The 16108-nt window shown below is 44.4% G+C and overlaps 1 protein-coding gene and 1 long non-coding RNA gene across 2 annotated transcripts; both read right to left on the bottom strand.

Moving 5' to 3' along the window:
* Window positions 1-425: 425 nt before the first annotated feature.
* Window positions 426-8924, bottom strand: LOC119165244 (trypsin alpha-3). The gene is made up of 5 exons (XM_037417426.2): window positions 8832-8924; window positions 7995-8136; window positions 5876-5990; window positions 3437-3576; window positions 426-688 (listed from the first exon to the last, which is right to left on the bottom strand). The coding sequence occupies exons 2-5, from the start codon at window positions 8058-8060 to the stop codon at window positions 476-478; spliced, it is 534 nt and encodes a 177-aa protein (XP_037273323.2). The 5' UTR covers window positions 8061-8136; window positions 8832-8924; the 3' UTR covers window positions 426-475.
* Window positions 8925-11956: 3032 nt separating this feature from the next.
* LOC142768409 (uncharacterized) lies at window positions 11957-15202 on the bottom strand. The gene is made up of 3 exons (XR_012885273.1): window positions 15118-15202; window positions 14214-14247; window positions 11957-12030 (listed from the first exon to the last, which is right to left on the bottom strand). It is a non-coding gene; the product is annotated as an uncharacterized LOC142768409 (long non-coding RNA).
* Between the last annotated feature and the right edge of the window lie 906 nt (window positions 15203-16108).

Genomic DNA, 16108 nt, shown 5'->3' with positions numbered 1-16108 from the left:
CGAATGACCTGGGTTCGTTTTGACGATTTTTTTACGGTGTTTGTTGCGCTAGTGGTTGCGTGCACTCCAAAGCGAAATCATATGCGCACGAGTACCGGCAGAAACTTCGTAATCACTGGAAATCCTCCATTTGGCCCTGGTATCCCACTGCAGAAAGTACATGACTACTTCGTGTCATGTACTTTCAGAGTCAAACGAAACCAGAACAGCGGCAAGACTTTGCGACGGTGTAGTGCACGCCGTGCCGTTATCACCGTTGTAGGCACGCACATACTGTCAGGCAGCTCTGCGCATACACGCGTGCCTTTTCGCGGTGATAGCTGAACGGCACGCGTTATACCATCGCGAGGGCTTGCCGCTGTAGGGGTTTCATTTGACGCTTATAGTTCGCATTATGAATACTACAAAAGACTTGTGGTTTTCGCTTGAGTAGCTCTCGTAAGAAAATCCACTGAGGTCCTGGCTTGTACACACACTATTTAGACGACGGCGGTATGTCCTCCATGTTGAGGTCCCTGTAGCGGTCGTAGGCACCGATGAACTCCATTAACCAGGGAACGAGGGCTTCGAGACGCGCGTACACTCCCGGCATGTCGTCCAGCGCACACCCGATGCCGTACGATACGATGCCCACTTGAAGGTAGCGGCCATCTTCTATTCGCGTCATCATGGGACCTCCGGAGTCGCCCTGTGATGTTATGAACAAAATTTCGAACAACAATATCTTCTGTTGTAGCAAATTATCAAAGGTAATGAAGGATAGTGATCTGGTTTTTATATAAGATATTCGCAAGTCATAAATTTATTCTGCGAAGTCACATAGAGGTCGCCAAGCTTCTTTATCTGCCGACTTGCTCGCTTATATCGAGCCGTGAATTGGAGTGAACCCGGTCTAGTATTATTTTAATGGTTCTGATGTTGAGTGATCCCAAGTGAAAACAATTTTTGTGGGACTGAGTACGAGTGATCCCCAATCGTGAAAACCTATTGGGGTAGCCTTCGCGAGCTCTACATTTTTTGCCGATCTATGGTCCAATCTACTTAGCTTCTGCATTACCAGGATCCTTCTGTGCTCGTACTGGCTATGACACTCTACCGAAAATCTGGGGAAGAGCTTAGTGCTCTCTAAGCGGACGCCGCGGAGCGGCACAGAATCCTCACAATGGTATCGTTCAGATGGCAGTTGCATATCTTGGCTTTTCAAAGTGCAGTTTTCAGTATATGTCTGATGTTGTTCCTAGTGTGTTGCCTGAAGACTGGAAAGAATGCCGCTTTCGCTCTGCATACCTTGGTGTCGATCTTACTACAAGGGTAATTCCCGAAAAGTTCTCTTTATTTGGCTGCCTAGGGACACCTAACGAAGTGGTAAGTGGAGGCGGGCGGTACGCGTTAACCACTTCAGTGAGTGTGGGATCTTTTACGGGTAGCAGTGGCTATTTAAAGCATCATAAAGTCGCAGCACGACATTGCGGAATTTTCGCCGTACACTGTGCCGATGATTTTTTATGGCCTCCCAGCATATTTGTCCAGATTAAAAAGGTCCACTACTCGCTGGTGAATTTTCACGTTGGATGAGGCATATAATGCATTTGCCTTCGCAGTGAAATCAATAAAGTACATGAAAATTGCCAATGAGTAAGCTACACAGCAAAATAAAGGCAGGTAAAAATACATTGGATGAGCTACCGAACTTGTAGTGTTGAATCAATATGAAACAAAGCAGGAAAACTCAAAAAAACTTATATAAACTACGGATTTATCTTCGTCAATAGATAAATTGAGATGCATCAGTAAAAAAAGCTTATTTTATAGAGGTAGCATATCTCATGGAAACGTCACCATGAGTTTATCATCAAATTTCTAATTTCAGGGTCACATTCAACGCTAAATTGCGCTGTATTGAGCTACGCCGAACATTTTTTTTAGGAAACAACATTCTGAAAATGAAGTCAAGCTTTACGGGTGCAGTTATACACACTTTTTTTAGTTCCAACCAAGCCATGCAAATGCAGAGCCGAGAATGCTCCAATGATAGTATGCAGTCTAGGGCGTCCCTAGCGGTTGCTACTTTCCCAATTCCGAACATTCTCTCAGCTTCATAGCCAGTAGTTGTATTAGAGGACTCTGCCGTTACTCTCACATTTACGCAGGCTAACTATTCTTCTCATGTACAGTCACACATGATTAAAAATAGTAGCATTCATACGCCAGCTCAATGTTCATTGAAGAGAGACGTGAGTTAAGTAGCTGAGTAAAGCAAAAAAGTTGTGTGCCCCACGTTTATAGTAAGTAGATGCTTGTCTTGATCTCTCTTCTCACAAACGCTTATTTACATGGTGATCTTGACAACTAAATGTCGTGTGAGCCTGGTCTTACAAAAAAAAGTATCCTTTCTTAACTGCCAAGGTGTATACGTTGTATTTGAAATAACGTGATGAATGGTGCCACACGCAACACTGCTTATGGATATAGGAGCGCCCACAAACCAGATGTTCGCTCTCCTATTACCTTCACCCCTCTCCAACACATGTTCGGCGCAGCAAATCAATGCATACAGCATTTTCCATTTAAACCTAAAGGTACGCGGCATGGTAGGCGTTGCATGTGTCCCGGCGCAGTATAAAGCCCGTGATTGCTATGCTTACATCATTATCTGTGCAACAGAGTGCGAAACACTAAGAACCGTGAAGCAGAAGAACGCACAGGATGCCGAAAGTAAGCGTAAGCATCGGCCAGCAGACCTTAACTTCGGTTCAGTGAAGTCAAATGTAAAAATCAACTTTGGCTAGGAAAGCGATCTCGAAATAAAGCCACGACAACCCCGTACAAACGTCTCCCTTGTTCTCAATCAATTCTTCTACTGTAACTTTCATTGCACTTACCCACTTTAGCACGAGGAATTTAAAGGCTCTTACACAGCCGGTTATCACAACCATTGTCCGCATCTCTAGTCCCATGAACTGGCGCTTTTTGGCCATCAAATAGCCCTTGTGCCGCCAAACACCAAACACCAAGTTTCATTGCGCTGTGTTGCCAAGGGAAACGAAACGGAAACTTCATGCGTATCCCCCGTGATGCTTTTGTATCCCACCATGGTTGCCCGTAGGGGAAGTGATGTGTTTTTGTTTTACGTGTAGGCAGTAATCTTAGCAGCTTGCAGGCTGCTCAGTCTTGTACAAATCTAGAAGCATAACATGATTTGTGGTTGCGTTGCAATACTTTCAGAATGTTGTCGTTCAAAAATACCGCATCAAGCACCAAATCTGTACTTACTTGAGCTATGATAGGTAAAGGAAAACATATATATTTCTTGTTTGAGTTCTTATGCTCTGTCCAGCAAGACGGTGACGGGGTTGAACACAGCGGCCAGTTTTGTCTCTACGTGCAGTTTGCGCGTACTAAGGTCGTTTAATAGTGGTATAGGAGCCATGCTTACCTGACAAGCATCGGTGTTGAGCCTGTACGCACAGTACATAAGATCCTGCCGATAGCCGGTGTGCTGGAACTTGTCGGCGCAACGTGCATTAGGGACAACCTTGACGACTGTGTACCGAAGATAATCCACTGCTTGGCCATCTGCAGTTTCAAAATTTAGAGGAGTTTGGAACGCTTTTATGCGTATAAAAGTAATTCTCTGAACCAATTTGCGAAAATCGGTTTGATATTCTTTTTCACTTGCCTTTACATATTCATGAAGACAGCACATAAATGTACGTGTCAATTTTTATGAAAGGGAACACGTTGATGCGTGGCCTGTGTGCTCCGGTGGCTGCTGGCAGTGCGTTCAAGCGGGAGCGATAGCAACCACAGTCTCTTTTCTCGTCATCTCGTGGCGACCAAAACATCCATTCATTGCTGATACAGAACGGCAAGCTTGCAACCCTCTCCCCTTTGAAGCGGTTACCAGCTCTCACGTACTCTCCTTGAAGGAGGAGAGGATCGCAATCTTGCCACTGGTTACATGTCAGCTCAAATGGTTGATTTGCTAACCGCGAGATGACGCCATGAGAGACTGTGGTTGCTCTCGTGTCCCCTTGAACGTGGTGCCAACAGCCGCCGGAGCGCGCATGCCACGTGCTCCCGTGTTCCCTTTCATAAAAATTGACACTGTACATACACAGAGTTTCATTCGCCAGCCTGAAAAAAGGGCCGTTGGTGTGCTCAGTATCATGCAAACACGTCGCGGGTGTGAAGAAAACTGTTTGCATAAATATAGAGGCTAGTATGAAAGTGAGGCACCACTCAAGTTAAAAAGCACATCTACAGTGTATGATTTCTGACACTAGATTTCTCCCGTGGCTGCTGGTGGCGCGGTCAAGTGGAAGCGAGAGCCATCAAAGCCTCTTCTCGCGTCACCTGGTGGTGAGCAAAGCAGCCAGTCATTACTGATATGAAACCAGCAGCAAGATAGCACCCTCTCCCCCTTCAAGGCGATTACCAGCCAGTTGCGTTATCCACCTTGATAAAGGGGAGGGGGGTTGATTAACTCTCACTCCAGCAGGAACTCGTAGTGGGTGTTATGCAAGTGGGTAAGTGGTTATAATAAGGAAAAGTGCCACCCAAAACTGTCTCTCTTAACGACACCTCAACAGGTCTACACGGAGATAGGGTAATGGGAGTGGATGCACCGTCATTATCTGCTCTCTAATTGTTGTGCAGGTGTCGCACCTCAGCATCTCCTTTTGGCTGTTGTTGGTAGTTCCGCATACGGGTATTAGCATACTTGATGCGTAGTTGAGTTCATTCCATACCACTGTGTATACACTTGCTTTAAGCGAACATAGTACAAGTGCACAAGCGAAGCGGAAAGACTCAAGTCAACATAGGCATGCTTACCCGTTGGCAAGGTGGTCGCCAGCCACTACTGATGAATGTTAGGAAAGTGAAGCCCCCCCTCCCTCCCTCCACCTTCAACGGTGCTCACTGTTGGATTCACACTTGGAAATACACGATTTTTACACTTGGAAATACACGATACAAGAAGTTTTTCTTCTACACAGGAATCGCGTAATTACAGAATGAAGCTTGTGCTACGCTTCCGCTGTGGGTGTCCTGCGCGTCTCATGACCACCCACTGTAGACATCCTGCTGTGCGGGCAACCTAGGTGACGCTGCAGACCATAGGTGACCGCCGCTGTAGCTCGGTTGATAGAGCAACGGACGCGTTATTTGAATGTCACAAGTTCAGTCCCTCCCAACTCCAAGTTATATATTCATCCCTTTCATACGTACGCCATACTTACTATAAACATAGCCTAAATTTTCACTGGCTTTCTTATCTCTAAGATGTAAAAAAATCAAAGGAACTGTACGGAGATGGCAAAAGGTTCTGCTACCGAAGCTTTCCCTTCGCGGTGAGCTACTGCATAGCGCAGCGTCAGCCACAACGACGTATTCTGGGAACTCCAGCAGGACTTCGCGGTGGCAGAAAGGCAGAGCCTCAGTTTCCACCTGAAAAACTTTGGCCCGCTGAGCAAGACCACATTGGGGATTCTCAATAAAGTTGCAGCAACGTGCTGCGCAAATTCGGTTTGCAAAACCATACGTTACCCCGCCACGGCGGTATGGTGGCTAAGGTACTCGGCTGATGAACCGCAGGTCACGAGATCGAATCCAAGCTGCGGCGGCTGGATTTGCGATGGAAGCGGAAATGTTGCAGGCCCGTGTGCTCAGATTGGGGTGCACGTTAAAGAACCCTAGGTGGTCGAAATTTCCGGAGCCCTCCACTACGGCGTCTCTCATACTCATGGTGGTTTTGGAACATTAAACCTCACATATCAATCAACTAAAGCCATACGTTACTTTTTTTTCATGCGCGGGGCTTGAAAAAATCTTATTTTTAACCATCGAGTCATAGAAACAATGATAGTGTCACCTTGAGAAAGAAAGCCCCAACCAGCGACGACGACGTCGGAGTTGAATATATTCACGGGTGCAGACGGAACACAAATCGGCTTTGCGTTGTTTCCATACACGAATTCGTTGTCTACCTGCACGATAAAATATGAATCACTCACGTAAGCTAGAGCGTGAAGTCTGTCAGTATTCATTTTCACGTTCACCAGTGTGCGCCAAACCTAGCAATTTTTTTAAAGAGTAGTATCCAAATGCCGCTAATCGAAAAGTTCCGATCCCATCCGCGTTTTCTATATACCGGCAAATGTACACATGCTGAGACTAGATCACTGCTCATTGGGCGTGTGGGAATCAACCATAAGAAGGTGAAATTTGAGCGGCAGACCAAAGTTGGATTTAAAGTGGGGTTCTTGTACATTATTCACCTTGAAAAAGTTAGGACGTCTGCAAGATAAAAAAATGCAAAGTTAAGCCTTTATGAGCAATTGCTTGATGTACAGTTGTCTTCAATATCAACATGAATGCTCGAACACGTCCCCTGAACTAGATTTAGTTTGAATTATGCCAGCCGCGAAGTGCTGAATGCTACTACAGAGATTATACCATGCAGGGCTTGGATAGTATGTCTGAATGCATGCGTAACATAATGGTAACGGAAGGCATAGCTACGCTGCACTAGCATCAATTAAACTGTTTCACAACAAACATCAGGGTGTTCTCCTTGGCCTTGCCGAAGAATGTACATCTCGCACTGACCAGATTTTAGCCTGGCTTTCTAAAGATAAAAGTGAACAGTGAGCAGGTCATGTAATGCATGAGGCTATCTCGGCAATCAAAAAACATGCGTGACTATATTTCTGCCCTTTAATATATTGACGCGACACTTACGAGTAAGTATCGGGGAAGTGTTCACACCACATTTATATGAGCAGGAAGAAGAGGGTGGTGTCTTGCTCTCCCCGTGTGCACGCCTACATTACCTAGAGTGGATCTATAATACCATGTGTGATCTGCATCAAATATTATTGGTCACTGCATGCTAAACAATGGAAATTAGTCATAATAAACTTTATTTGAAAATCCTAGTACGGTAAGCAGGACGTCGTTGAGCCGTATTAACTTCATCAGCACGAGTTATACTTCCAAGCTGGTATCGAAGCACCTTCCAACATATTCACATGTTAAGGCGGTCATGCTATGGCCTCGCTAATTATGTGACCGACAAAATTAAATACGTACTGATCTAAAAAAATAAAAGCTCGATTTCGCAAAGTACGAGAAATATTAGCGGAGATTGTAGTCTAGGATTCAAGCTAACGAAAATGCCAAAGCTTCTCTCTTAGTGGCAAATAATTGCCTTCAAAGTTAGTTTATTCATTATCAAAATGTGTGTCCACAAAACTGGAGCACTGCCGATAGTAGAGTAGTATCATGCAGTATGGTGCAATGATTGAGGAATTTTCCAAGGGATAGACTGACAAGCTTTACCCCGCCGCAGTGGTCTAGTGGCTAAGGTACTCGGCTGCTGACCCGCAGGTCATGGGATCGAATCCCGGCTGCGGCGGCTGCATTTCCGATGGAGGCGGACATTTTGTAGGCCCGTGTGCTCAGATTTGGGAGCACGTTAAAGAACCCCAGGTGGTCGAAATTTCTGGAGCTCTTCACTACGGCGTAATCATATGGCGGTTTTGGAACGTTAAACCCCACATATCAATCAAGACTGGCAAGCTTCAAGAAATTTTGTGCTATTACAGTTTGTTGTTATTCTTAAGCCAGAGTGGCTGTAAATATGCTATTCTTGATTGCCAATAATTCGGCTGTGTTCGCCGCGGTATTGTTGACTCTTCTTGCAAGCATCTGGACAGCCTTCAAATAACGCGGGTTTTTTCGTTTTACCGCTTACTTATCGAAAACCTCGTGTTTTCGCCGCAAATCTGAAGTACACTTTGCACCCATATGCGTGAACGAAGGCACAAGTCTTCGCAAAGACAGGAGCTGGCCAGAAACCACCAAACAAGAGAGTGTGACCAAGTGACATGCTTTTTATCTGGTGAGAGTTTCAAAGGGTTCATCGTCGTGCTTTTTCTCAATACAATACATATAGGAAACGGGTCACCTGGAATACAGGAATACGGTACCAGGAGTATGGCTATGTCATGGAGAAACTTGGCGGCATCAAATTCGGGATGGCGAATCATCTTCATGGCCCGCAAGGTTGTGCCTTTGTGAATATCATTGCTGCCGTAGATGACGTCGATCTTCAAAGCCTCTTCATCGTTGCTGGAAACGTGACCCAAGCAAATCGCTTAAGTGGGTGAACAGGCATTGCTGTTTCGTGGGTAGAAGCTATTTTGATGGATACCATGTAATGGAAGGTGTCGCTATATTCGAACCAGTTCAAAACTCACTAGCAGCAAGACAACTCACTGCAGATCACAGATCTCTCCCATGTCCTTGACCACTTATTGCCCCTTCACCACAAAACCACATTATTCATCATCATCACCATCATCGTCGTCGTCGTCATCATCATCATTATCATCATATCTGGTCCTGTGCTTGCTGCTGTAACATTATACCCGAAAGGCGGGCTAAATACAATGTCATGGGTGCAACCACACTGAAGAAAAGAAGGTACAGGTGCTTCCAAGCTAAAACGCAGCACGCAAACTGTGGCCAAGCCACGCTAAAGCGAATGTCAGGGCGCTCCACCAGAGAAGTGGCTCGTTGTTTTTAAACGAAAAAGTGTCAGAAGAGACTGCCATCAGTATCGTTTGACAATTTTGTGAATGAAGTGCACTGGCGTTCAGGCTTGCGTATCTTGGTCATATCTCACGGGCTCCTTTTTACTTTTGTAGCACCTTTACACTAACTTCACATCACAGACGAACCTACACTCCAATGCTCTACTGGTCATTCAGCCTTTTAGTCACTCATGCTTACACGAATGTATTTCATTCCCACACGATACTTACAGTAGCGTACAATGTCCAGCAGTCAGCACGTGCCGTTTCGTTATGATGCTCCCTCCACATCTTGTAGCCTGGCCTGGGAAGAACACCTTCAGGAATACCTAATAAGCCGACAGAAAATAAACAATTAAACACTGGTGCAAACTTTAACTGAGTTTTCTGATCCTGTTGGTGAGAGTAGTACGAATGTCCCTGCAAATATAAAACCCAATCAAAGCACCTAGTTTTTTTTTCTTTTTTGAGCCATGCTTTATATCAAACTTTTTTGCTATCCGCACCATTGGCACTCAAGCGCATTTTTAATTTTGATCAAACGAAAACACACTAGAGAAAAGTGTTTGTACGCTGCACGCCAGGTGAGTCATGAACTTCAATTTCTGTAACCAACTTTTTCGGGAGTTCACAATATGAATTACGTGTATTGTTTTTCATGTTTACCTAAAGACACATGCACTTTTAATAAAATCTCGCGAGTAATTTTTAAGTAACGATTTTCTTTGTGTATGGTTTTCACGTTATCGGAGATGGAAGGGTGCAATTTGTTTTATAAATACAACACAAGTTTGAAGTAAGGCTATTATGTCAGGAGGAATATACAATAGTTTTTTATCAAGTAACCCACAACCAGTAAAAGTGATTCAAAAGCCAAGTATTTAATTGCTAAGTGTGAGAGATAACATGCACTAATATTATGAAACTTGTATGTGTTTTACAAGAAGAATAAGAAGAAGAAGAGGTCGGTCTTGAAAGCGGGTTTCTGGCCTGCTACACTACATGGGGTTAAGAGGAAAAGGGAAAGAAAGAGGAGAGTATGATGAGGGGTGATTGTGGTGTAGCACAATGAGTCACTGCACACAATGTTTCGTTCGGTGTAGTACACGCACAAAAGTCTCTGCAATATCAGATTCTCTAAAGAGAATCTAAACCTTTAGAGAATCTTTAGATTCTCTAAAGAGAATCTAAATAGAATCTAAAGGAATCTAAACCTGTCTTGCTTAGAAATGCGAGCAGGCCCTTTAAACTGCGTTGAGCGTGGTCCACACGTTCCCAAGCACCCAACATTTTCTCTTCTGAAAAGGGCCCGCAGTCTAGGTAATATGAAGCACTTAAGAGATTGTCTTTCAACTTCGTACAAAGGACACACACACAGGACGTGATAATAGTTTCTGGGGTGTTACACACGTCGCAGTTAGGACAAGTTTGCGGGTATAAAGTGGCAGCAGCAAGCCCAGGACTGACTTGACTGGCGGAGAATGGGAGAGGCTTTTGTCCTGCAGTGGATATAGTCAAGCTGATGATGATGATAATGATGATGATTTTGTGTTGTACATAGGTGAACGGGTTTACATGTAAACGTATAATGAATAAACACCAATAAAATGTAAAAAGGTATGTTTATGAAACGCAGTCGTAAAACGTTAAAATATTATCCCTAAACGCAGCGTGATCAGTCATTTCACTGTCACTGTCATTCACTGTCATTCCTCAGTCATTTCACTGAGGAATAGCATTTGACAATGTTTTTTTTTCAATAGGAGAGCGTTGTTTTGATTTTGCAATATATTTTTTTCTTTTTTTGCAGGTGACACCGATCATGTTTCATGCGTGTCTTTTATGTCTGTTGAGAAGACTAGAAGAAGTGATGGTTAGAGGAAATAGTTATAATTATCAAATAGAACTAATGAATAGCTTCACCCACTTCTACTGCTGTCTTGCTCCTACCCATGTACTGAAGTCATTTGCATAGCTATTGTTATAGAATCACACTTCCTTGTTTCTGTGAAATGGCGAACTTCAGAGTCTCAAACGGCCCTGCTTAGCTAGAACTCCATGATTAAAGTAGAAACAGTAAACCTTCCTTCCATATACGCATGGTATTTACATTGGCATGAAAAAAAAGGGCCCCGCCGTGGTGGTCTAGTGGCCAAGGTACTCGGCTGCTGACCAGCAGCTCGCGGGATTGAAGCCCGGCTGCGGCGGCTGCATTTCTGATGGAGGCAGAAATGTCGTAGGCCCGTGTTCTCAGATTTGGGTGCACGTTAAAGAACCCAAGGTGGTGGAAATTTTCAAAGCCCTCCACTACGGTGTCTCTCATAATCATATGGTGGTTTTGGGACGTCAAACCCTACATATAATTCAATCAAACGAGAAAAAAAGGCACTTGAGGTTAAAAAGAAAACTGACTTGCAAGACTTCCTTACCGAGGTGATTGACAACCAATCTGACGTTTTCCTAGCACGGCTTGTATTCATTCTTAGGTTGTAGCTAACTGTAGTGACGGGTATTTTCTGATGGGAACTTGGTGATGGTGACACTGCGAATGTATTTGGTGAATGGCAAAATAACGATTCATCTGTAGAGATTCATACGATGTACCCTGTGGCAATTCAAGGAACGGAGGGACCAAAACATTCATGAGCCCCATCTTAATCCCACCTTCGTCTCCACTGTTGAGCGGGAAGTGGCAATGCCCCGCCAGCAGTAAACAATACAGTCGGAACCTGCAGAAACCACCCGTGGTTTATTGACGCCCGATTACAGGGAAATAATACATTCAGGATGGACAACACCTGTCTTATATGAAGTTTTCATAATAGGCAACCAGAAATTTCATGATCTGCAGTTCATTATATGCCATGTGATTTGCGTCAGGCAAGGAGATTCGGCAGACGCGCGATGAAACACCCCGTTTTATTCCAGACACAACACGCTAGAACACGCTATGCGTTCAGCCATGCTTAAGTGGCTGTGTGAGGGGCTGTGGACTTTCCCCTTCGCACTCTCTCAGCAATCACCTGATCGTGTCGGGGAACGAGATTCTTCAGACACGTGATGAAGTCACGTGCTCCCGCTTGGCGCGCTCCGATAAGAGTGTTGTACGAGTAACAATAACAGAAACTACAGTGAATTCATGGTGTGCTCCACATGCAAGGACGTGTTCACATCGGGAAAGGTGCCTGTGAAGAACACAACCGAAGTCGACCCATGCGCTGCTTTGCATGCTACTACTGTTGGTTTTTTTTAGTGAGAGATGGTGTATTTAAAAAAAATAAAGCAGGCTCACTTTGTTTAAAACCCACGTTTTTTTTTTTTTAGTAGCAAAGAAATTTAGGACCTTGGCAACTTACCATCCACGGGAACTGGTCCTCTTGAGCTGCCTTGCCATTCACAATCCTTTTTGACGGTGCTGATATGCCACATTCTTTGAGGAATGAAAGCAACATAGTGTTAATAATTACAGATGCAAACAGCACCCTTAGTGATAAAGCAAATCTTCACTTTGTATCGAAGTAGCATTGCCTTCTCAACATGTACGGAGGTACCTGCGATTCACTTCCAAGGGCTAAGGGTCCCAAGGTCACCTTAGCTAGCGGTCCGCAGTCGTCCAACTTATTCCGGGAAAGTCCAGGACAGTAAAAAAAAACTTGAAAGAAGGAGAGTCGAGATAGCTCGTACAAAAAGTCAGCCAACAATGCCAATTTCAAAAGTCGCCCTGCTGGTGCCTCATGTTTGGGTATTTTCAGAAGAAGATACAGCATTAGGATTCAAACTGCAGATTCACGCATCTACCGAATGACCCAGACATGGATGCCAAGTTCGAAGTAAGTTTTTGTTTCAAACTTTTGTTCAACACAGTGGATGGGGTCCTTTTTGAATAAAATATGCTTGAGATTGTTCATATCACTGTAGCTTACGAAACCATTTATTAACTAATGATAGACAGGCATGTGCTGGCTCTGGCCGATAAAGAATGTATTGAAGGCCGCATGGAGAACCGCGGGCTGCCTGCTTGCGATCCCTGTTACAAAGGAACAAGATACTGAACAAGAAGCTGACCGGAAAATGAGTTTTTGACACTGTTCCATCACCATATACCATGAGATGTCTTCATATCCATTGGCATGGATTTTAAATATCTGTGACAATGTCTAACGTATACGCCCAAAAGCAGAAGTGTACGGCCAAATGCCATCCTGCGTGTTGCCGTCTGGGGTGTCTGGTGCCGAGATCAATGCCGTCACAGCCATTTTCTCGAGAACGAACTGCTTGCGTATGGCGTAGTCGGCTATTTTCACATGTGGTCCCATATTACGCATACTGTTGCTCACGTGCGTACATATTTCCTATATTTTATACGCGGGCAATCCGTAGCACGTCCTTTTAACAAAGTTTCCCGCTGTGGCTCCAGAACTCAAGGGCCTTGACGGAGAGCTGTGATGTCTCCAAGTCCTCGCATTTTCGCACCACGATCACTTGTCACACCTTCAACATCCGTGTACACGTTGGTATGTTCGGGACACTTGTCTTGGCAAGTGCTCGGCGAGGTATTCCAGCATTTTAAGAGCATCATGCGACGCGTTTGCTGCACTATAGCTTGTTGAATATGCCTCCTGAAATCAATCTAAAGCGACCAACTTTACTTGTCACTGTCATACTTTTATGCCTCCTATGTCTTGCGCTTCCATACAGCGAGTCATTTTGGGCCATCTTACAACCATATAGCATCCCGACATCACAACTGATTGGCCAGCGCTCACAATATCAGTCATGCGATCTCTCTCTATACTTGGACCTCGCGTCATAAAAAACTGCATATCATGCCTCAAAGCACAAAGCCATTCTGACAATAGGTGTGGTGAGCTTCAGTGGTCTGTAGATCTGTCTATGAAGTTTTTAGAAGAACTACACCGTGATGTCCTATTTAAGCGCTGCGAACGCTCTTGCAGAGGTAGTTACATTGAGGTGGGTATGATTTATTCGAGCATCATAGTTTTAGGGTGTTGGCCCTCTTCAAATTTTCCCTCCATATTCTTTACCGCGAGTGCGATTTCCGACCGAATATGCGGTCCGATGACCAAGGCAGTTTCGTTTAAGAGAGCACCTCCGCAAAGCTGTATGATTTCAACTCGATTGTTTAGTGGCACATTAGCAGCATTAGTTTACTCGACCCACCCCAGTAGCATACTGGTTCTGGGACCGCCTGCTCACCCAAAGCTCGTGCGATTGAATCCATTCTACGAGAACCGCATTTCATTGAAGGCAAATTACTAGACGCTCTTGCATTAAGTATTAGTTCCAGAATAAGTAGCCGAGCGCCAGAGATTCCATGAATTCTTCACTTTTCCGTCCATCAAAATTGTGTTGCGGTTTTCGGACGTAAACGCCAATTTTCTACAGAACTTCTTCACAGTGGCTACAGTGTTTTAGTACACTGACAATATACTGAGTGGAAACCCTCGTTTTGAAGATGGCGAGGATTTCTGATCTTGCAGAATGACAGAAAGAGTTTTGGCGTGAACTCGCGAATATTAAATGTATTCACCTGAATATTTCATAAACCATTCATTATTACTGTATGCTATCAATTATTATATAGATACTCACCTGGACCATTTATTTGCAACTGTTCTGCAGACACCTGAAATTCGAGACATTGTTTGAGAAATTAAGAAAACCGTAACATCAAAATCACCTCGTGTCTGGCGCATCATAGCCATTGTTGCTTTTGCACCACAAAAAATAACATAACTAACTACCTGGCACCTCACTTTGTCGCAAGAATTTACGACTAATGTCTTATTTTGGAAACATTTCATAACTTCGTGATTTCTTCAGTGACTAAACAAGAGGTCTCCCAAAATCTCGTCAATAAAGAAACTTCAGAAACAGCTGGTGAAAAGTCGTTCGGCAAGTCATTGGATATTTCACAAAGTTCTCGTTGACTTGACAATTTCATTATCAATCACAACTGCTCTTAGGGCAGCTACATTCCAAATTAGTTACTTACATCTGCTGCCAGTAGTGGTGCGCTTTTAAATAGATGAAGCAAATTCATGTTATGATGCTGATCACAGACGCTCATTTTATAGGAGCCCCTACGTCAGTGGTGGCACTTGAGGGATATTACAGTTGTATTACAGAAATTATTCTGTAATATAGCTGTCTTGTGGTCAATGTTAGTCGCACTACAGCCGCATCTGGATCGAATGTCTTTACCGCGAGACACTGCTTGACACAAACTGCAAAAATGACCCAATCGCTTCTAATAAATGAGAACCCACTCTGGTTTAATGACGGTCACAAGCAGGGCACTGTGTGACAGCGGTGTCAGGTTTCACTACACTGCTCATAAAGCCAGGCACACGTGTTGTCATTCATCGACTGGTACGGTTGATTAGCTTGCAGACAAGCTTAATTCTTCAAGAGCTGTACAGGATGCCAAAACATACTATTAACATGGTCGTACAATTTTTATGGTGTGATATGCAATAAATGGAGGACAACTCACCAACCGGAACACGCCGAGTAGTAGGTTCAGTCCAATGACGACATGAAACATGGTTTTCGGCGAGTATTCCTCGCCAGCCTGCAAAAGTATGAAAGTTGCCTATTGGTTTAGAAGAGTTCCGCAAGGCAGTGTAAAAGATATAACAGGGCCAATGAGTTGACAACCTCTTTTTAGCGCGAAGGCACAAGTAAAGCAACATGGATTCCCCAGAAAGAGCGTTTCTATGTTCACGAGAAATTGGTGCTGGTCCGGCAAATGAGCCAGGGAGCACATGAAACCACAGTCCAGAAATTTCAGAAGCGAAAGGAACCTTGTGGCTTCCATGTCATGGTAGAGCGCAAACTGCAAGCTACAAGGCAGTTCGTACAGATTTCCTTGTTGCTTTCAAGCCCAAACAGACAATTGTCTGTCTAATTCAACCTATCATAATAACCATATCTTAAATGTATCATAAACAATAAATATTACATTTCAGTGGGGAGCTTATATTAATCTTGACTTAGTTTGACAAATATTTGCAAAATTATCTGGAGGCCTGGAAGTGGAAAATGATTACTTGTGCCTGTAAAGTCGTCCCCGCCTCTGTCACCTCGCAGCGCTGACGCAGGCAGCGTCTACTAGTATACGCTAACGGCCCCCCTCTCTCCTCGAGGCATCCCTGCCCACACCGTTAACACACGCATGCACAACCCTTCTCCCTTCTTTTGCTCACGAATCACTCTCTTTATCTCCGCTTGACAACCTTTCCCACGGCGTCTACATCCCCGTTGCGCATGCGCAGCCCCTTCCCTTCCTCTTCTACGCTTCCCCGAACTTCCGACTCCCAACGCCGACACCGTCAACGTCTGCTAGTGACTTTGTTGATTTAAAAAAATGCAGCATATCTACAGGGTGAATGATAGAGAATGGGGCGAAGTTGGGTCCGCACGCCGCTGCCACGACGATTCGACCTCCCGCTCTCGTACTGTAGGGTCCTATCGACGACAACGCG

Source organism: Rhipicephalus microplus, chromosome 8 (genome assembly GCF_043290135.1).
Source record: "Rhipicephalus microplus isolate Deutch F79 chromosome 8, USDA_Rmic, whole genome shotgun sequence".
NCBI lineage: Eukaryota > Metazoa > Arthropoda > Arachnida > Ixodida > Ixodidae > Rhipicephalus > Rhipicephalus microplus.
The sequence above is the reverse complement of the archived record's forward strand: the minus strand, read 5'-3'. Positions and strand labels throughout refer to the sequence as shown.

Excerpts from the sequence above, each read along its gene's own strand:
- LOC119165244 (XM_037417426.2), bottom strand. The coding sequence starts at position 8,060 with ATGAAGATGATTCGCCATCCCGAATTTGATGCCGCCAAGTTTCTCCAT. Across the intron at positions 3,577-5,875 it reads TTGGGGCTTTCTTTCTCAAG|ATGGCCAAGCAGTGGATTAT; the intron begins GTGACACTATCA and ends TTGAAACTGCAG. Across the intron at positions 689-3,436 it reads TCAACACCGATGCTTGTCAG|GGCGACTCCGGAGGTCCCAT; the intron begins GTAAGCATGGCT and ends ATAACATCACAG.